The sequence below is a fragment of the Rana temporaria genome, chromosome 3 (assembly GCF_905171775.1).
Source record: "Rana temporaria chromosome 3, aRanTem1.1, whole genome shotgun sequence".
In the NCBI taxonomy this organism is placed as follows: domain Eukaryota; kingdom Metazoa; phylum Chordata; class Amphibia; order Anura; family Ranidae; genus Rana; species Rana temporaria.
The window spans coordinates 466530300-466552755 of NC_053491.1; the positions used below are offsets into that span (position 1 = coordinate 466530300).

General features: G+C 46.6%; 1 protein-coding gene across 2 annotated transcripts in view; it reads right to left on the reverse strand.

Annotated features, from left to right (window-relative positions):
• CHRNE (cholinergic receptor nicotinic epsilon subunit) overlaps nt 1–13665 on the reverse strand; it is a 61926-nt gene extending 48261 nt beyond the window's left edge. For both annotated transcript variants that reach the window (XM_040346847.1, XM_040346845.1), the window contains exon 1: nt 13488–13665. In XM_040346847.1, the coding sequence (XP_040202781.1) occupies nt 13488–13533 (46 nt within the window). In that variant the 5' untranslated portion in view covers nt 13534–13665. The remainder of the gene's footprint in view (nt 1–13487) is intronic.
• Between the last annotated feature and the right edge of the window lie 8791 nt (nt 13666–22456).

Sequence of the window (22456 nt, forward strand, 5' to 3'; positions counted from 1 at the left end):
TCAGGGCCCCCCTCGGTCTCCAGGCAGTGGGCCGCAGAGGGACGTGATGGAGTGACCTCTTTGTTGGGTGTTGTGCGTCTCCAATTGTTATTTGTAGCTCTCAAAGGGCAATAACGAGCAATATGTCCCGTGTCGCTGCAGTGATGGCACGTCACCCTAGGCGAATCCCGGGGGTAGTTGCTAGGCCCCTGAGGACGTGGTGGGACTGGAGCCCGAAACTTTGGGCGTGGGGTGACGGTTGGAGTACGCGGTTCTACCTTATGAGCCAGCCGTGTAGTACCCTGGCTTACTTTCCTTGTTTCCGCGTACTCATCTGCTAGCCGAGCCGCCTCGTTTAAGTTAGCGGGACGGCGATCTCGTACCCAGTCTTGTATGTCTGCGGCCAGGTCTTGGAAGAAATGTTCCATTAGGAACAGCTGCAATACTTCCTCCCCGGTGTTGGCCTTGCACCCTTGAACCCAAAGGGATGCCACCCTTTGTAACTGGTTGGCCCATTCCATGTGGGAGTCCACAGCCATCTTCTTGGACTCCCGGAAGCGCCGGCGGTAGGCTTCTGGCGTTACGGCATATCGGGTTAGCAGCGCCTTTTTAACTTGCTGATATTGTAAAATATCATCTGGAGCGAGAGCCCAAAAGGCTTCATTGGCTTTGCCCGACAATTTCCCCGACAAAATAGTGACCCATTGGTCTGGTGGTACCTGGTGTAGTGAGCACTGCCTCTCAAAGTCCGCCAAATATCCATCGATTTCCTCCTCACTTTCTACAAAAGCTTTAAATGCAGTGAACAGTATTTTCTTTCCTGTAGCAGCAGGTGGGGGGGGTAGGAACTGCAGGTGTAATGGGCTGTCTCGCTCTTACCAGTTCCAGTTCTTGTCCCCTCTTCGTTTGTATCTCTTCCCTTGCTTCCCGAAACAGCTGGTTGATTAGTTCCACAGACGTTTCTGGATACAAGGATAATCTCCGCTGTACAATCCCAGTAATTACATCTTCTTCGCTGACCGGTGCAAGGGGCTCCGTTCCTTCCATGGATCCATCCATTTCGTCCAGCTCCAGCAGTTCAGCTATCAGCTCCCTCCGTGGTCTGTTGCTGGCGCTCCTACCACGACTCTCTAATAAATCTTTCAGTGTGGATCTTTTCAGCCTGGCGTACTGCGACTCCATTCAGCACTTGCTCTTTGGATAAAAGGACCATCCCACCGCTGCCAACCAATGTAACGGCTACCCACTGGTAGTGTGAGGGTCTCAGCCGTTAGAGACGTCCTTTTCCCTGGCAAGCTGCGATATGCAAGTACCGCCGGTATATCCCATCGAACGCCCTTCCAAGAAACAAGACGTGCTACGTTTGAAGAGTCAAGCAGACTGACTTTATTTGGCATATTTCACCTGCTTATATCTGCTTACAACTGTTACAAGAACAATGACAGTTTCCGCCCCCCCCTTCACCCAGTAGGGGGCTTCAACACAGACCCCCTGAAACAATGACATCTCCTTGAATTAATCACTTGACCAGTCTCTAGACGCTTCGGCACCGCAAACCACTTAACATTTTCTGGCCAGGCACATTCCTTTCTCAATAGAATTCAATTAACCTTTAAAACAATTATCACTCACACATAATCCCCATCAGCATACACCTCACAGGGGGGCTGTTACCTACATAAAAGAGAGAGTTCTCATTAGCTATGCGAAGGGAACATTAGCATTCAGCAATGAAAGAGACTTGTCCAATTAACCCTTTGAGCTCAGAATACAATGTGGTACATCCAATTGTGACAAGCCATGCAGTTCCTTGAAGTCCTCCCTGCATGAAAATTATAACTGTCCCGGCAGCATGCATATGTCCGTTACATTATTAGCGTGTAAAGAAACCTGCGCTGGGATATCTGAGGTTAAGAGGCTGCTGCCTTCCTAAAAGACTGTCCCCTAGAGGGCAGAGTGAATATAGAATGTAAAAGGGTAGGAATAGTGGCGCTGCCTAAGTGTATTGCTACACCTAAAGGTCCCGATGCGGGTCTACCTAGACAAAAAGTGGTAAATATGTGCTCCACTTAGTGCAGTATGGGCTGAACTGACTAAGGTCTATGTTGGTAGGGGTCCCACAGAGTCAGAGGACTATGGGAGCATGAGCTCAATGGACAACAGCTACACTTAGAGTGCTAGGGAAAGGGTGTAACTGGGTGTAAACCCAACAACTGTGCACTAGAAGTGTGCTGCTGATCAATGGGGTGTCTGAGCGGGTATACCTCTATGTTGTAAACACTAACACAGTATGCAGACATCATAAATAAACACACACAGATTGCAATAGGTGCTAATGAACAAAAGCAAATAATGTGAACCCTATATTGGTCCAGCAAACATTGTATGTGCAAATGAACACTGTAAATAACTAAAAAAGCCACAATCTAGCAGTAGCCAAAAACAGTTGCATAAATAACACATGCATAAATGTTGTATAATCAACCAACAACACCAGTCCACCCTGTGATCTGCACAGGACGATGCTGAATGGAAATATATGCGGCTAGTTGGCAGCCTATGTGAGCCAATAGTATACAGTGTCTATGAATTTCCGAGAGGAGATGATATTAAAATGTGGAGATCTTGATGGAATAATTGGAGTCCAGTAAAGGGATCTGGATGGTGGAAAAGGGGTGCTCCTATAACACACTCCGACGTGCTCCCGGTGCTCCCCTCCAGGTTCCCCACTCACCAGACAGAGGTCCCCTCTTGGGGTAACAGGCACGTATTTAGACGTTCCTCTGCTCCAATTTTTCTCCTTCCTTCCGATGGAATTCAGGCTTCCAGTGTCTCCACTCCTTGGCTGTCTCGATTCCTCAAAGGGAACAAAACCAGGGGCTCCAATGGTATAATAACGTATGGCCAAAGAGTGTTGTCAAAAATTCAAAAGTATTTATTTAAAATAAACAATATGACATAACCTGCAGTAAGACTGGCTGCTACAGCAGATGTACTTGAACCAAAGTCCACATGTAACTCCGATGCCAGAGTATGCAGGGAAAACACTAAAAGTATATATATATATATATATATATATATATATGCAGGTAAAAAATATAAAAAATATATAAAAGAAAGAAAAACAAAAAAGGGGGGCCGTTGTCTGCAATGTAGCAGCTCAAAGGGCTGCTAATAGCCGGCGTTGGGTGCCGTCACCTAGCTATTAAGCACGACAGCGTGTGCTGTCTGAGTGTTTGGCTTGCGTTCCAGCCGAACCACCCGACGTTCACCCGGAAGTGATGTAGCACGTGACGCAGCCTGACGTACGTTTCGAATTCTGATTCGTCCTCGGAGGCTTGTCAGTGTCACGTCAGCTCATCGAATTTATGGGAGTCGCCGGACCGCTATGATCCTCCCACCTCCAGCGGCTAAGCCAATAATGTTATCCTAAGGGACGTCATTAGTGTGGATGCAATGCTGGATTTAGACTGAGGCTAATAGGTCTGCGGTGCGGCGTGTCCCATAAACGGAACTTGCTGGACATATCACAAACATAATATAATGACATAACTGTTTAAAAACCGACTAACACAGCGGGTAACATACCATTAAGGTAAAATCATGCCTAACCCATAGGGTCATAAATGGGGTTATGTTCGTGTTATAAGGTGGTAATGAGGGATCATAATAATAGTAGTGTAGAAGGGGGAGGGGATTCATCCAAAGGGGACTTCCAGGCACCTCTCTACTTGGTCCTAGAGTTATGAGTTACCATGATGTACAGAAATCTAAATCCAGAGTGTACAGAGGAACTTCCCAAGCAAGTGTGGAAAGATTAGTAAGTTATGTATAAATATTGCCATGGGGCTAGCAAAATACATGTATATTCAGGGTTATCGTCACTGGTATCAAAGTGACTAGTGTACTCATATCAAATGTGAGAAGGAAATTATAAAGTTGGTGTGACCAAAAATAAGTGAAAAGTCCTAGTGGTGAATACCACAGGTGAAAGCGAGAAAGCTAAATATGAATATACTTAATAGGTGTGGCCAGATGGGGCTAAGTGTTACCTCCATGTGACCAACTCTAAAATAGGTATGGTAATTACTGACTTGTAGAATACATGACAGCCATACTCTATATGTGCACAAACCTAAGAAGTAATAATAGGGCATATAGAGCCCTACGTGATAAGTCTCTACTTGGCCTGATGCCCCAGAGAGGGGAAAAGGCATTCCCGTGGGTGTGGGAAAATGTGGCCACTACAAACGTGAGCATAATGTGTATGCTACATTATCTATAAAGGAAGAGTGAAAACATTGTGGATCATGAAAAAAGGGGAAAATTATAATGTCATGAATAAATGTCCCAGAAGACAGCTAGTATCTTACGATAGTCCCAGAAGGCAGCTGCTTGTTATGGGAGATAAGGGAACAGCTATCACACATAGTTGTTAGATATGACGAGTGTATGAATAGGTGCCCCAGAAGACAGCTAAGGGTTATGGGTTGGCTAGGAAACAATTTAGATCTATATCCACATTGAGCCCATGTGGCACCAACGATCCCAATCGGTAGATCCAGCTCGTTTCATTTTGCGAAACGGCTATTTCTTTATTCCCTCCCCTCCAGTTGTCTTTAATGCTATCTATACCATAAAATATAAGGCCTGAGGGGTCCTTTTGATGGAATTGTTCAAAATGCCTGTATAGATGGTGTTTAGAGGACCCTTTCCTAATCAGGTTAATGTGTTCTCTTATCCTGATGCGCAGCTCTCTGGTGGTTCTCCCTATATATTGTAGATGGCAAGGGCATTCGATGGCATATGTAACATGGGTGGTGTTACATGTGATGAGGTTTCGGATCTTATATACTTTTTGGTCATTTCTAGATCTAAATTCGGTTTTTCTCCGGGGTTGGGGTTTGCTGGTTCTGCATGCTAGACATCTTTGACACCTGAAAAACCCTTTGAGGTCTGGGCATATCTCAACTTGTTTAGGAGGATTGATGACATTGTGTACCAAGTGATGTCTAAGCGTAGGTGCCTTCCTATAAATGAATGATGGTCTGTTGGGGAGGATTTTTGATAGTGTGCAGTCCTCCTTCAGTATTGGCCAATACTTTTTAAGAATGTGTTTGAATTCCTTATATTGGGAATTGTACCCTGTAATGAAAGAACATTGATTCCGGCCTTGGCTTACTGGTGTTTTCTGCTTGAGAAGGTCTTTGCGATCTCTTTGAAAAATTTGAGTTTGTAATATTTCCAGGCTTTCAGTTGTATATCCCTTTTCTTTGAATCTGCTCACAATAGTTTGGGCTTGCCTGTTATAGTCATCATCCGAGTTGCAATTCCTTCTAAGCCTAAGCAGTTGTCCTTTCGGAATATTGGCCTTCCATTTCGGATGGTGGCAGCTGTTCATAGGAATGTATCCATTCCTATCGGACTCCTTGAAGAATGTCCTAGTATGTAATTCTGTACCATTCTTATAAATTTCTAGGTCCAAGTATTCAATCTTCTGTGTATTAAACTTTCCAGTAAAGTCAAGATTAAACCGGTTATTGTCAAGGTCCCCTAAGAATTCCTGTAAGGCCTCTACTGTTCCATCCCAGAGGATGAGGAGGTCGTCAATGTAACGACGATACATCTTAATCTCCTGATGGTTACCATTATAGATATATTCTTCCTCCCATACATTCATCAAAAGGTTGGCAACACTGGGGGCATAACGTGCCCCCATTGCTACCCCCTTTGTCTGTACGTAGTACTCATTGTCATACCAAAAATGGTTGCACTCCATCGCCATTTTAAGTCCATCCAATATGAACTGTATCTGCTCTTGCCTGTATGTGGTCTTCTCATGCAGGGCTGTAGCTACCCCCATGATACCATCCTCCTGTTTAATGCTTGTATACAGAGAACTGACGTCTATGGTGACTAATATGAGGTCCTCTGCTCCCTCCACCTCTCTCAGTTCCTGTATCAGTTGGAGGCTGTCTCTAAGGTATGATTTACCTTGTTTGACCAGTGGCTGCAGGAAAGTGTCAAGGTACTCTCCTAATCTCGAAAAAATCGAGTTGATGCCGCTGATAATTGGTCTTCCAGGAGGTTTTGTCATATTTTTATGGACTTTTGGGGTGTAGTATATCACTGGCGTTTTCGTGGAGTTGGAGATAAGGTATTCAGCCTCTTTTGCACTAAGTATTCCTTTGTCTTTCCCTTTTTTGACCAAGTTTGCGAGCTTCCTTTGGTATTTGTGTTTGGGGTTGCCATTCAATTTCAGATAGGTATTGGGTACTGATAGGAGATTCTTCATTTCCTCCTCATAGTCCTCAAGGCTAAGGATGACCAAACCCCCTCCCTTGTCCGCTGGACGAATAACCACTTCATGTTTATTGCCAATTTCTTTGATAGTTTTCCATGTGCTTTTGCTCTTCCTATTAATCTTCCTCTCCAATTTTCGGAGTTACATGTGGACTTTGGTTCAAGTACATCTGCTGTAGCAGCCAGTCTTACTGCAGGTTATGTCATATTGTTTATTTTAAATAAATACTTTTGAATTTTTGACAACACTCTTTGGCCATACGTTATTATACCATTGGAGCCCCTGGTTTTGTTCCCTTTGAGGAATCGAGACAGCCAAGGAGTGGAGACACTGGAAGCCTGAAATCCATCGGAAGGAAGGAGAAAAATTGGAGCAGAGGAACGTCTAAATACGTGCCTGTTACCCCAAGAGGGGACCTCTGTCTGGTGAGTGGGGAACCTGGAGGGGAGCACCGGGAGCACGTCGGAGTGTGTTATAGGAGCACCCCTTTTCCACCATCCAGATCCCTTTACTGGACTCCAATTATTCCATCAAGATCTCCACATTTTAATATCATCTCCTCTCGGAAATTCATAGACACTGTATACTATTGGCTCACATAGGCTGCCAACTAGCCGCATATATTTCCATTCAGCATCGTCCTGTGCAGATCACAGGGTGGACTGGTGTTGTTGGTTGATTATACAACATTTATGCATGTGTTATTTATGCAACTGTTTTTGGCTACTGCTAGATTGTGGCTTTTTTAGTTATTTACAGTGTTCATTTGCACATACAATGTTTGCTGGACCAATATAGGGTTCACATTATTTGCTTTTGTTCATTAGCACCTATTGCAATCTGTGTGTGTTTATTTACTGATGTCTGCATACTGTGTTAGTGTTTACAACATAGAGGTATACCCGCTCAGACACCCCATTGATCAGCAGCACACTTCTAGTGCACAGTTGTTGGGTTTACACCCAGTTACACCCTTTCCCTAGCACTCTAAGTGTAGCTGTTGGCCATTGAGCTCATGCTCCCATAGTCCTCTGACTCTGTGGGACCCCTACCAACATAGACCTTAGTCAGTTCAGCCCATACTGCACTAAGTGGAGCACATATTTACCACTTTTGGTCTAGGTAGACCCGCATCGGGACCTTTAGGTGTAGCAATACACTTAGGCAGCGCCACTATTCCTACCCTTTTACATTCCGTTACATTATTCTTTGGTCAATTTTATATCTTGACATAACCATGTCCCCAGTTTCTGAACATCTCCTGCAGTGTGTCCCCAGTGTATTAACATCTCCTGCAGCATGTCCCCCAATCTGATTCTTTCCTGCAGTATATGTCCCTAGTCTGTGATCATCTCCTGGAGCATGTCCTCAGTATCTCACCATCTCCTGGAGCATGTCCTCAGTATCTCACCATCTCCTGGAGCATGTCCTCAGTATCTCACCATCTCCTGGAGCATGTCCTCAGTATCTCACCATCTCCTGGAGCATGTCCTCAGTATCTCACCATCTCCTGGAGCATGTCCTCAGTATCTCACCATCTCCTGGAGCATGTCCTCAGTATCTCACCATCTCCTGGAGCATGTCCTCAGTATCTCACCATCTCCTGGAGCATGTCCTCAGTATCTCACCATCTCCTGGAGCATGTCCTCGGTATCTCACCATCTCCTGGAGCATGTCCTTAGTATCTCACCATCTCCTGGAGCATGTCCTCAGTATCTCATCATCTCCTGGAGCATGTCCTCAGCATCTCACCATCTCCTGGAGCATGTCCTCAGTATCTCACCATCTCCTGGAGCATGTCCTCAGTATCTCACCATCTCCTGGAGCATGTCCTCTGTATTTCACCATCTCCTTGAGTATGTTCTCAGTTTTTTGACCATCTGCTGTAACATTTCTGTAGTCGTTGACTATCTCTGGTAGCACATCTGCAGTCTTCTGCAGCATGATCTCGATATCTCATTATCTCTTGTATGTCTGCAGTCTCTGACCATCTCCTAAAGCATGTCTGCAATCTCTGACAGTCTACTGTCAGGGCCGTCTTTAAGGCAGGGCAAAAGGGGCAGCTGTTCTGGGCCCTGTCATTGTTGTAGGGCCCAAAGCAGCTGCTTTATACTCGCCAATTATCCAAGTTTAAATTCCCTTGTGCCTTGAAGTTTTAGTCCTGTGCTGTGTCCCGATATCTCAGTGTAAAGTGCTTAAACTAATGCTGCCCAGCTCTGCCCTATTGTTGTGTACAGATGACTCACCTGCAGACCCTGGGCCAGATTCACATAGATTAGCGGATCTTTAGATCCGCGTAATCTATGTGATTTACGATCCGCCAGCGCACTTTTGCGAGGCTAGTGCTGTATTCACAAAGCGCTTACCTCGAAATTGCTCTGGCCGATCGTAACTCCCCTGGCGGAATTCGAATTCCGCGGCTAGGGGGAGTGTAGTATTTAAATCAGGCGCGTCCCCGCGCCGATTTAAATGCGCATGCGCCGCCGGCTAAATTTCCCGGCGTGCATTGCTCACACTGACGTCGCTAGGACGTCAGTGGTTTCGGCGTGAGCGTAACTTGCGTCGGGAAGAATTCTGAATCGGCGTACGCAAACGACGTTAAAATTTAAAACTCGGCGCAGGAACGACGGCCATACTAAACATGGGATACGCCGCAGTTACCCCTGCTATAGGGGTAACTATCCGCCGGAAAAAGCCGAACGCAAACAACATGAAAAAAAAGCGACGGGCGGGCGTTCGTTACTGAATCGGCGGTTCTCCTCATTTGCATATCTGACGCGTAAAAAACCGAGGCGACACCTAGCGGCCGGCAGGAGATTGCAGCCTAAGATCCGACGGTGTAAGTCACTTACACCAGTCGGATCTAAGGGAGATCTATGTGCGGAACTGATTCTTATGAATCAGTCGCATAGATCCGACCGTCGGATCTCAGAGATACGACGGCGTATCAGGAGATACGCCGTCGTATCTCTTTGTGAATCTGGCCCCCTGTGTTTATATGTAAATAACCATCATTCATAAACACTATTACTGTACAGTAATCTCTAGCAACCAATCAACAAGCAGAAATCATGTGCTGTAACCTCTAGCAACCAGTCAGTAAGTGGTAATGATACACTGTAACCTCTGGCAACCAATCGCAATTGCTGCCTGATCTGATACAGTAAACTGATTTTAAGTCTAGCGGATATTTATTGTATGTCTGAGAGCACGTGGAGAATGAAATTGCATGGCGGGGCGCCAAGAATTGTTTTGCCCAGGGTCCAATTAATATTAAAGACGGCCCTGTCTACTGTAGCATGCCAGCAATCTCTATCTCCTGTAGTATATCTGTGGTCTATAACCATATCTTGTAACATGTTTGTAATTTATCATCTTCTGTAGTATATTCTAAGGCCTGGATTCAGAAAGGAGATACGACGGCGTATCTCCGGATACGCCGTCGTATCTCTGAGTGCGGGCCGTCGTATCTATGCGACTGATTCATAGAATCAGTTACGCATAGATTTCCCTAAGATCCGACCGGTGTAAGTGTCTTACACCGTCGTATCTTAGGCTGCATATTTACGCTGGCCGCTAGGTGGCGCTTCCGTATATTTACGTGAGGAATATGCTAATTAGGTATTTACGCCGATTCAGAAACGTACGTCCGGGCCGGCGCATTTTTTTTAATGTCGTTTACGTTAGGCTTTTTCCGGCGTAAAGTTACCCCTGCTATATGAGGCGTAGCTAATGTTAAGTATGGACGTCGTTCCCGCGTCGAGTTTTGAAAATGTTACGTCGTTTGCGTATAGGGCTGTACGTAAGTTACGTTCACGTCTAAAGCAATGACGACTTGCGGCGTAATTTCGAGCATGCGCACTGGGATTTTTGGCTGTTCGTAAAAAACGTCAAATATGCGTGGTCACAGTTAATATACATAAAAAACGCTTACATCATCCCCATTTGAATTAGGCGGGCTTACGCCGGACCAAATACGTTACGCCGCCGTAACTAAGGGCGCAAGTTCTTTCTGCATACGGAACTTGCGCCCTAAGTTACGGCGGCGTACCGTATCTGAGATACGTTACGCAGCGCCGACAGATACTGCAATGTATCTGAATCTGGCCCTGGGTCTGCAGCAGTCTTCTATAGTAAATCTGATGTTTCTAACAATCTCCTGTAGCATGACCAAGTACCCTGTTTCCCCAAAAATAAGACCTACCCTGAAAATAAGACCTAGCTTTATTTTCCAGGAGGGCTGCAATATAAGCCCTCCCCCGAATATAAGCCCTAGTTGAAAATGCTTGTAAAATCCTATAATCCACTAAATTACAGTAGTTTATAATGTACAATGTGTGTGTTTCTGTTATATAATTGCGGGGAAGAGAGCTCCGGCGGGTAACAGAAGTGCAGAGCGGCGCTATAACAAATGTATTTGGCACAATTATATTACAGAAACACACACATTGTACATTATATAATACTGTAATAGAGTGGATTATAGGATTGTACAAGCATTCACACTGGGGATTCCTGACAGGCAGGGAGAGAGGGGGGGAGAGAAAAGACAGCACATTGCATGGTAAGACCTACCCTGAAAATAAGCCCTACTGTGTCTTTTGTTGGCATAATTAATATAAGACCCGGGCTTATTTTCGGGGAAACACGGTATCTGACAGTTTTCTGTAGCATTGTATAAAGTGTATAGCTCAGTGATGAGATCGGGTGTGTTCAGACTAGGATCCAAGCCCGTCGGGCGCACAAGGTAGCTATACTGCATCCTAGGCAAAGATTTCAAAGCAGACTGGGATAGAAAGCTGTGCTGTTCAAGCTCTTTTGAAGTACGAAGAAATGGGCAATGTTGAGGATGCAGTGGTCGATCAAGGAAACTTAATGCAGCAGATGAAACACATCGCATTTTCTTCCCTTTCACATCGGAAGATGTCCAGCAGCACCATCAGCACAGATTTGGAGGAAATCAGTTAGACCCAAGTACACCCATCTACTGTTTGGAGGAGTCCGGCCAGAGGAGGTCTTCATGGACAAATTGCAGCCGAAAAATCCATACATCAGATGTGGAAACAAGGCTAAGCAAATCAACTATGCATGAAAACAAAGGAACTGGAGTGCAGAAAAATGGCAGCAGGTGCTCTGGACAAATGAGTCAAAATGTGAAATATTTGTCTGTAGCAGGAGGCAGTTTGTGAGATTGAAACGCAGATGACACGCCAGGTCTTCTCATCCAACATGTGGAAAGCCTTCCCAGAAGAGTGGGGACAATGATAGCAGCAAAATATGGACTGACTCAATATTAATGTCCATGGGTTTGGAACGTGATGTCCAACAAGGTTTGAAGGTCTAGTATCCGTATATCCTAATTGCCAGGCATGCAATGCTGACCCCGCTGGTTTCAATACTTGAAGACACTGACCAGGACCTATTATGGAGATCAGGAAAGTCTGAGAAAATTCAGAAGTTCTTTTCTGCCTACTTTAGGGCCTGTAACTCAAAGTATCAAAGCCAGAGAATCCAAATGGCAGCCAGGTTGGTGGGCAGCCATTTTCTTACTTTAAAAGGGTTGCCTTGGGTTCCAACTGGTCACTTCAGAAAAGGAGATACTTCAGTTACAGATGGAGTCCATTGGAAGAAGTTATAGGTCTCTTCTTCTGTCTCTTGTGGCAAGACCCCCTTGCTGTAATTCCTGGCTGTGCTCTCGATTTTGTCTGTTCCCACCCACCTTATAGAGTTTCTTGTTGCACTCTACATAAGCACTACAAATACAACCAGGCAAAGTCATAACGGTCACATTATGTGTTTGGACACAAGAGGCCAGATTCTTAGAGGAGATACGACGGCGTATCTCCAGATACGCCGTCGTATCTCTGCCTCCGGCCGGTCGTATCTATGCGCCTGATTCTTAGAATCAGTTACTCATAGATATCTATTAGATCCGACAGGCGTAAGTCTCTTACGCCGTCGGATCGTAACTGCATATTTACACTGGCCGCTAGGGGCTAGGGTACGCCCGGCCGACGCAGTAAAGTTACGCCGTTTACGTTAGGCTTTTCCCGGCGTATAGTTACCCCTGCTATATGGTGGCGTAAGTGCGGCGTACCAATGTTAAAGCGGTGGTTCCCCCTTAAAACACATTTCTAACAATACATTCGGAAGACTGATTACACTGCGGGTAGGCTGGCTTTTTTTTTTTTTTCGTACATACCTCAATATCGCCGTTTCATCCCTCGACTTTCGGGTATGAGTCTTGTGGCGGTGGGCGTTCCTAGTTGATTGACGTTCCTCCGACCGACGCATACTTGACGTCACGACTTTCCGAAAGAAGCCGAACGTCGCTGCGCAGGCGCCGTATAGAGCCGACTCTATACGGCGCCTGCGCAATGACGTTCGGCTTCTGTCGGAAAGTCGTGACGCGCAGTATGCGCCCGTCGGAGGAACGTCAATCAACTAGGTCCAGCAAGACTCGTATCCGGAAGCCGAGGGATGAAACGGCGATATGCGATATGATCGAGGTATGTACGGAAAAAAAAAAAAAAGCCAGCCTACCCGCAGTGTAAGCAGTCTTCCGAATGTATTGTTAGAAATTTGTTTTAGGGGGAACCACCCCTTTGAGTATGGCTGTTGTTCCCGCGTCGAAATTTGAAAAAGTTACGTCGTTTGCGTAAGTCGTCCGTGAATGGGGCTAGATGTCCTTTACGTTCACGTCGAAACCAATGACGTCCTTGCAGCGTACTTTGGAGCAATGCACACTGGGAAATTCCACGGACGGCGCATGCGCCGTTCGGGAAAACCGTCAATCACGTCGGGTCAAGCCTGATTTACATAACACACGCCCACCTCTTCACAATTTGAATTAGGCGGGCTTACGCCGGCCTATTTATGCTACGCCACCGCAACCTTTTTTTGAGAATACGGCACTTGCCTGTAAAAGTTGCGGAGGTGTAACGTAAATAGGATACGCCCGCACAAAATTACGCCATTCTACGTGAATCTAGCACAAGGACGCAAATCCAGAGAGCTCACAGCCATAACATATTGTTAGGCAGTTTATGTTCCCAGCTGCTGCCCACAAGCACAAGTGCCAGTTTTAGGCAGACTGATCCTTTAATCTACAAGCCAACGGCTAACTAAACCGCAAACCAGAACCTTAGGCTAAGGCACAAACAGACAGACAGACAGACATGCATTATGTAAACAGCAGACTTACAGCACAGGAAAGAAAGTAGAAACCAGAAGGGAAGATGGACGCCCATCTTTAGACCGTCAGCTCCTAGGATTGTCTCTTTCCAAAGGGCCAGCAGCAAAGAGAGCCTCGTAAGCTTAGAGATATTTAAAGATGGGATGTGTTATTTCCGTATGGAAGACAGTATCATCTTCAGAGTCTCCCTCCGAGAGCTCGTCCCCACTGACAAGGATCACATGCAGCTGTCACCAATTATTGCCAGTTAAAGACCCCTCTATTAACCTTTTCATGGTTTCATGTTTGTTGGCCTGTCCAGCGACCGTCTATGTTCATAAAGTTATTGAAACTTATTGTAATTGGTCTACTAATTCCCCAGACTTTTCCAGCCTAAAAAAAAATAATGGTAAAAAAATTGCTTCTAAATATCATATACACACAATAGGCTTATAGCTGGATTCAGGTATCCGTGCCTAACGTTAGGCAGGCGTAGCGTATCTCATATACGCTACGCCGCCGTAAGTTAGAGAGGCAAGTGCTGTATTCACAAAGCACTTGCGTCCTAAGTTACGGCGGCGTAGCGTAAATGTGCCGGCGTAAGCGCGCCTAATTCAAATTGTGAAGAGGTGGGCGTGTTTTATGTAAATAAAGCATGACCCCACGTAAATGACGTTTTGAACGAACGGCGCATGCGCCGTCCGTGGACGTATCCCAGTGCCCATGCTCCAAATTACGCCGCAAAGACTTATTGGTTTCGACGTGAACGTAAATTACGCCTAGCCCCATTCACAGACGACTTACGCAAACAACGTAAAAATTTTAAAATTCGACGCGGTTCCGACGTCCATACTTAACATTGGCTGCTCCATCTTTTTGGTGGAATATCTTTAGGCCTGAAAATGCCTTACGTAAACGGTGTATCTTTACTGCAACGGGCAAGCGTACATTCGTGAATAGACGTATCTCGCTGATTTACGCATTCTAGGCGTAAATCAGCGTACACGCCCCTAGCGGCCGGCCTAAATAGACAGCTAAGATACGACGGCGCCGACGGTCGTATCTTAGCTAGAGTTAAGTGTATCTCAATTTGAGAATACACTTAAATGTACGACGGCGCAGATTCCGAGTTACGATGGCGTATCTACTGATACGCCGGCGTAACTCTACCTGAATCTGGCTATTAATTCATAAAACTTTACACAAGGCGTAGAAGCTTTATTTTAGCCACGTGACTGCAAATATTAAATCTCGTCAAATCTTAACTGATAATACTGTAGCTGTCACTTGTTTGAAAATAGGAAACCCTACTCTGGTGTTTTATTTATTTTTTATTTAGCCAAGAGAGATAGACAAATGGATGGATAATTAGATGGATGGATGTACAGATAAACCATGGCGACTAATCAATGAGTTTGATGCACCAGGCTTGTAACAAGGTCCCTTTTATGGGAGGTCCTGCCCAGGCATTGCCCGGCAGCACTGTATGTCCATCATTTCTGTTTACCGGTATATAATGCCGTGTACACACGATCAGGCTTTTGCCCGGCCAAATCACATCGGAATGCCGACGGAATTCCATCGGAGTAAAATAGAACATGTTCTATATCTAAACTCCGACGGAATTCATCGGAATATCTGATGAAAAAACTCTGACTGGGCTACACCCGATCGGAATATCCGATGGAAAAAGTCCGTCAGACTTTTTCCATCAGAAATTCCGATTGTGTGTACAAGGCATTAGGCCTTTGAGGAAATGTGTTGTTGTTTGATATAAGAATTATTTTTATAAGTATTATCTGCATACTGGTGTGCATATATACTATATAAATACATATATACTTATGGTTAATGTTATGTGCTGGTTGCAGTAGTTCCTTTGCTCCCAATTACCTTGATTAGATTACTGATCATTTTCCAGGAAGGGAATTCCCTCTGTCCTGGGTGGAGGCACTGCCAATTTCATTATAAATTCCTCTCCTCCACTTAGTAAAAGTTCTTATTTACCTACATGCTTAGCACAATATCCTGCTTAGGGAGGGCCATTTCTCATACCCCCCACCCAAAAGAGGGATATACATTCCTACAAAGACGTGCTCACAGGGTGTGCCAGGTGTGTCCAGGCACACCCTAATCACCCTGGACAGCACAGATTCTCCCTACTGCCCTGGTCACCCCCCCCCCCTCCTCACCCCACAGTGCTTCCAGCTTCCCTCCTCTCCTCTCCCAACAGCTGCTGCTGCGGGCACACACAGGGGGATGTTTTAGGATGAGTGAGGAAGGGGCCAGTATATATGTGATTTACTGGCACCCTCCCTTTTTGAGTGAACACAGTGAGTGATCATTAGCGTGTGTTTGAGCTTTGGGGTGCACACCCTAATCCAATAGGCTGCACACACCTATGCGTTAGCTAGGATCGGCACAATCATCAGCAGAGTGCATCACACACAAGTAGACATAATTAGACAGATTCACGTAGATCGGCGTATGTTTAAGCGGGCGTAGCGCAGCTCATTTGCGCTACGCCGACGTAAAATAGAGAGGCAAGGCCATTCACAAAGCATTATTTTATGCTAGTTTTGGTGTTTGTAATTTTACTATGTATTTGCACTGTTAAATCTTTACAGGATTATAGGTGTTTGTTCACTTTCATCTGTATTGTTCATTGTAGTATCATCAGATACCCCCTTTTTTTTCTTTTTCACTGTTTAGTTCACCCACGATCCCTTCACTCCTCATTCCCTTTTCACTTCCCCTTCCCATTCCCTCCCTCACAGCGCAGCTACCATACTTTACATTATATTCTACATATTTTTGTTAGAAAAAATTGCAGTAAGCGTATATTGATTAGTTTGCACAAAATGTATAGGGGCAGATCCACAGACAGAGTACGCCGGCGTATCTACTGATACGCCGGCGTACTTTCAAATTACCCGCGTCGTATGTTTAGTTTGAATCCTCAAACCAAGATACGACGGCATCTGGGTTAGATCCGACAGGTGTACGTCCTCGTACGCCTTCGGATCTAAGATGCAATACTTCGGCGTCCGCTGGGTGGCGTTCACGTCGTTTTCCGCGTCGGGTATGCAAATTAGCTATTTCCAACAATCCACGAACGTATGAGCGACCGGCGCATTTTTTTACGGCGTCTCTAGTCGGCTTTTTCCGGCGTATAGTTAAAGCTGGTATTTTGCGGCGTATAGTTAGACTTGCCATGTTAAGTATGGCCGTCGTTCCCGCGTCGAAATTAGAATTTTTTTTTTTTGCGTAAGTCGTCCGTGAATCGGGATGGACGTAATTCACGTCTAAGTTAAAAAAATTACGTTGTTGCGACGTCATTTAGCGCAATGCACGGCGGGAAATTTAGGAACGGAGCATGCGCAGTTCATTCGGCGCGGGGACGCGCTTCATTTAAATGAAACACACCGCCTAATCGTTTACTAGTATTGCCTATATGCAATTTTTAGCAGTACTGTGACATTGCGACAGACAGATCGGACACTTTTGACCCATTTTTAGGACCGTTGACATTTATACAACGATCAGTGCTATAAATATGTACTTATTACTGTGTAAATGTCACTGGTAGGGAAGGGGTTAACACTAGAGGGCGATCAATGGGTTAAATGTGTGTTCCCTCAGTGTGTTCTAACTGTGAGGGGATGACTAGGGGGGGGAGACATATCGTTGACTAGGACTGACTAGGGGAGGAGACATATCGCTGTTCCTACTTACTAGGAGCAAACGATATGTCTCCCCTCCCCTGACAGGAAATCCCTCTGCTGGCTCTTGCTCCTCTTAAAGGGAACCCTGTATATATACAGGGTTTCGCGCTGGGGTGACATTCTGCCCCCGTAAAAAGACGCAAAGGCGGTCGGGAACCAGTAAACATAATTATTTAATACATTTTTACTTTTACTATATTGAGTGCTCTCATGTGGGTCTACTCGTGGCTACCAATTTAAAGTTCATATTCACCTTTTTTTTTCTCTCTGTCCTATTATTATAAAATAAAATCCCAACAGGGATGGTAGGAACATGTGTGCAGACCTGGGATCTCCCCAACAGAGTTCTAGAGCAGGGGTCTCAAAGTACCGGCCCGCGGTTTTAAATGGCCCGCAGGCAGGGCGGGTGCCGCGGAAGTGTAGATCGAGGTGCATGAAGGGTAGCGCAGGAAGCGTCTGTCATAAGTTCACTTGTCTCTCATGTCACACTGCTACTCCCCGGCGGCCCCTCCTCTCTTCTCGTCCATCCCCATTTGCTTGTGACATTATCTGAGATGGACAAGAAGAGAGGGGGGGGGCTGCCGGGGAGTAGCAGCGTGACATGAGAGACAAGTGAACTTATGACAGACGCTTCCTGCGCTACTCTGCCTTTGAAGAAAACAACAAGTAAATGCTGACCTGTGCCCTGGTGTGCTCTCATGTGCCCTGATGTGCTCTCATGTGCCCTGATTGTGCCCTAATGTGCTCTCATGTACCCTGATGAGCTTTCATGTGCCCTGATTGTGCTCTCATGTGCCCTGATGTGCTCTCATGTGCCCTGATGTGCTCTCATGTGCCCTGATGTACTCCCATGTGCCCTGATGTGCTCTCATGTGCCCTGATGTGCTCTCATGTGCCCCATGTACCCTGATGTGGCCCATGTACCCTGATGTGCCATGTGCCCCATGTACCCTGATGTGCCCCATGTACCCTGATGTGCTGGGCTTTGTACCCTGATGTGCTGTTTCATGTGCCCTGTACCCTGATGTGCCATGTGCCCTGTCCTGATGTGCTGTGCCCTGACGTGCCATGTCCTGCACTGTGCCATGTGCCCTGTCCTGATATGCCCTGCCCTGATGTGCCGTGCACCCTGATGTGGCCTGTTGTGCTGTACCCCTATGTGCTGTGCTCTGATGTGCCCTGTACCCTGATGTGCTGGGCTTTGTACCCTGATGTGCTGGGCTTTGTACCCTGATGTGCGCTGTGCACTCATGTGTGCTGTGCCCTGTGCCCTGATGTGCTGTACCCTGATGGTGAGTGGTCAGTGTGCAGTGTAGTGGTCAGGGTTAATAATGCATTCGCTGGCACCAGTACTGTTTTTGAAGTTTGAAAGTTTGCATGCGGCCCCCCATGGGATATGGAAACTTGTCTTGTGGCCCTCAGGTAATTTGAGTTTGAGGGATAGAAGAGACTGGGGGTTCCATTGTTCGACATCTACTGAATGCTGAAATACTAATTTCATGTGGGCTAAGCCCTTTCACTTTACCTCATAATCACGAAACATGATTTTGCTATACGTAAGGGATGAAATTACAACACTGGGAACACTGACCCTTTAGTGTGGTCTAATATGGAGTCCAAAAAAAGCCACCAGACACATCCAAAATTATAGAGCATAGAAAATCAAATCAAAAAATGATATGATTTTCTACTGCTCTATGATTTTGGATGTGTCTGGTGGCTTTTTTGATTTGAAATGACATAAATAGAAAATAAGAACAGTAACTATCTGACCACCTACACTTCAGTGTGTAGTGTAGAAGGTGCCGTGAAGAGGGAAGATGAGCAGCCGAAGAAGGAAGCCAAGTCCTCTTCCGTTTCTGGAATCTTATTGGCATTCTGTGTCAAGATCAGTTTCACTGTCACCACCATCACTTCTCTCAGAAGATCAGTTATCCAGGCTTATAATTCGGACTTCCCCTCTATGGCTAGTGCGTTTAACCCTTTATCCTAACTGCTAGGACACAAAAGTTAACTGTTCAGGGAGAAAAGAAAGTCAACCTAAAAGTAATGTTTAGCAATTACAGTATGTGGATTTTTTTCTTTCTTAGCTAATTATAATGAGCATGGGCATCTGCAGGTAGGGGCAAGGGGGGTAAAGTGCCCCCCCCCTTCCTGGCAGGGCTGGTGCTACCTATAGGCAAGTGTGCATATCAATCGGGGGCACCACGCTGCATGTCCCAAGGCATCACATATACAATATGGAGTGTCAGGGAGTGATGGTGTTTGCAGCCCCTGAACTGGGGGGAGGCAGTGCGGCCAGTAGTTGGAAATACAACCATTGTCATTTTCACAGCAAAAAATGCATTTAAATTGCATTGTTTATTGTGAAAATGACAGTTGCAGTTTGGGAGTTAACCACAGGGGGCGCTGTTGGGGTTATGTGTTCCCTGAAGTGTGTTTACAACTGCAGGGGGGTATGACTGTAGGTCTGACGTCATCGTCATAAAAGGGATGACACATTCGATGCAGCCGCCACAGTGAAGCACGGGGAAGCCGTGTTTACACACGGCTCTTCCCGTTCTTCAGCTCCGGGGAGCGATCGCCAGAAGTCTGGATGCCCAAAAAGAGGTGAATCACATCTTCACATCAAAGGCATATTCCACACCTATCTGTCCAGGAGAATAGGGCCTAATCCTCAAAAGAGATACTCCGGCGTAAGATCCTCAGAAGCAGTTTTCCTAAGTTAGGCAGAAGATCCGACATCTGTAAGGGACTTACACTGCCGGATCTTAGGATGCAGTACCGCATCCGCCACTGGGGGCATTTCGAGTCGAAATGCCTCTTCTGGTATGCAAATTAGCACTTAGGGCGATCCTCAAAGCTTTTGTGCTTAGTTTTTTCGCCGTAAGTGTTAGTTTGCCTGGTGTAAAACTAGGGCTGCTTTTACAAAGTGTAAAGTTAGTCACACCTTGTAAAGGCCCATTCAAGCGACGGCATTTGGTATGCATTCCCGAGGGAGAACTCCACGGCAATTTGTAAAATCCAAACCGGCATGGGTTCCCCCCCCAGGAGCATACCAGGCCCTTAGGTCTGGTATGGGTTGTAAGGAGACCCCCCCACGCCGAAAAATCGACGTAGGGGGTCCCCCTACAATCCATACCAGACCCGTATCCAAAGCACGCTACCCGGCCGGTCAGGAAGGGAGTGGGGACGAGCGAGTGCCCCCCCTCCTGAGCCGTGCCAGGCCGCATGCCCTCAACATGGGGGGGTTGGTTGCTCTGGGGCAGGGGGGCGCACTGCGGGCCCCCCCACCCCAGAGCACCCGGTCCCCATGTTGATGAGGACAGGACCTCTTCCCGACAACCCTTGCCGTTGGTTGTCGTGGTATGCGGGCGGGGGCTTATCGGAATCTGGGAGTCCCCTTTAATAAGGGGGTCCCCAGATACCGGCCCCCCACCCTAAGTGAATGGATATAGGGTACATCGTACCCCTATCCATTCACCTGTAGGCAAAAAGTAAAAGTTATTAAACACACAACACAAGGGTTTTTAAAATAATTTATTATTCTGCTCTGGAGGCCCCCCCTGTCTTCTTTATTAGCTCTATTACCAGGGGGGCTTCTTCCACTCTCCGGGGGTCTTCTTCCACTCTCCGGGGGTCTTCTTCCACTCTCCGGGGGGGCTTCTTCTTCCGCTCTCCGGGGGGGGCTTCTCCGCTCTCCGGGGGTCTTCATCTCTCTTCGCCGCTCACCGCTGTTGACTCGGCGAACCCCGGTTCTTCTGCAGATGTCCGGTGCCTTCTTCTTCAGCGCTGGCTGCCTGCTATCTTTGTGTGTTAGCTCAATTTCTAACAGGCAGCCGGCGCGGTCTTCTGTGACGTCAGGTTCTTCTCTTCCCTTCTTCCGATCTTGCCTCGTCGCCTCTTGTCGCTGTAATGATGGAAGCGCGCCTTGCATCCCATTTATATAGGCATCACCGTCCCATCATGCTCCGGCAGGTACCCACGTGGTGGGTGCCTACCCACGTGCACCCACCACGTGGGTACCTACCGGAGCATGATGGGTCTCCTTACAACCCATACCAGACCTAAGGGCCTGGTATGCTCCTGGGGGGGGAACCCATGCCGGTTTTTTCTTTGAAAATTGGCATGGAGTTCTCCCTCTCAGGAATGCATGCTGAGCGACGCTGTCATTTTTTTTATAATTATTTGTTTTCCCGGCGCGTATATTTTTTTTCACCCGTCGCAACTTTAGTGTCCCGTCGCAATCCACAAAGCCGCCCGGCATCAATTACGTTCGCGCGCTGCACGTCGGGAAAATTACGTCACACGCATGCGCAGTACGGCCGGCGCGGGAGCGCGCCTCATTTAAATTGTAAACGCCCCCCGGAGAGGAGGACCGCCTTACGACGGCGGCACTTAAGTTACACGGCTTGAAATTTTTACGTAAGTGCTTTGTGGATCAGGCACTTAGGTAGAAACTTTAAGTCAGTGTAACTTAACTGCTGAAAGTTAAGTTACGCCGCCTGGCTGAGGATTTGGCCCATAGTCTCTACAGCCTGACATGTTTCAAATCATATGTCAGAAATGGGGAACCCCGGATGTGGACCTGTTGGCTTCCAGGTTCAGCGCAAAACTGGACAGCTTTGTGTCAAGAACAAGAGATCCCTACGCTCAAGGGTCAGATGCCCTGACAATCTCATGGGATCAGTATTCCCTGATTTATGCGTTCCCCTCCAGTTCCGCTTCTCCCATGATTCCTTCAGAGAGTCAAGAAGGAGAGAAAGTCAGTGATTTTGGTCGCCCCGGTTTGGCCCAGGTGACCCTGGTACGCAGAAGTCGTAAGGATGGCAGTAGGAAGGCCTTGGGTTCTTCCATTACGCCCAGACCTACTATCGCAGGGTCCAATGTTCCATCCTGCCTTACAAAGTCTAAATTTGACGGTTTGGCTGTTGAGACCCACATTCTGAGAAAATGTGGGATCTCAGGGCCAGTCCAATTCACTCTGGTTAATGCTAGGAAGCCGGCCTCCAGGCTCATCTACTACAGAATCTGGAAGGCATACGTTTCCTGGTGTCAACCCAGAAAGTGGCATCCTAGAAAGTTTGCCATTAACAGGATTCTTGCCTTTCTTTAGTTTGGCTTAAATATGAGGTTGGCCTTGAGCACTATCAAGGGCCAAATCTCGGCTTTGTCTGTATTTTTTCAAAGACCGCTTGCCTCTCATTCCCTAGTCAGGTCCTTTGTTCAGGGTGCACTGCAGTTGAATCCACCGATTAAGTCTCACCTGTGCCC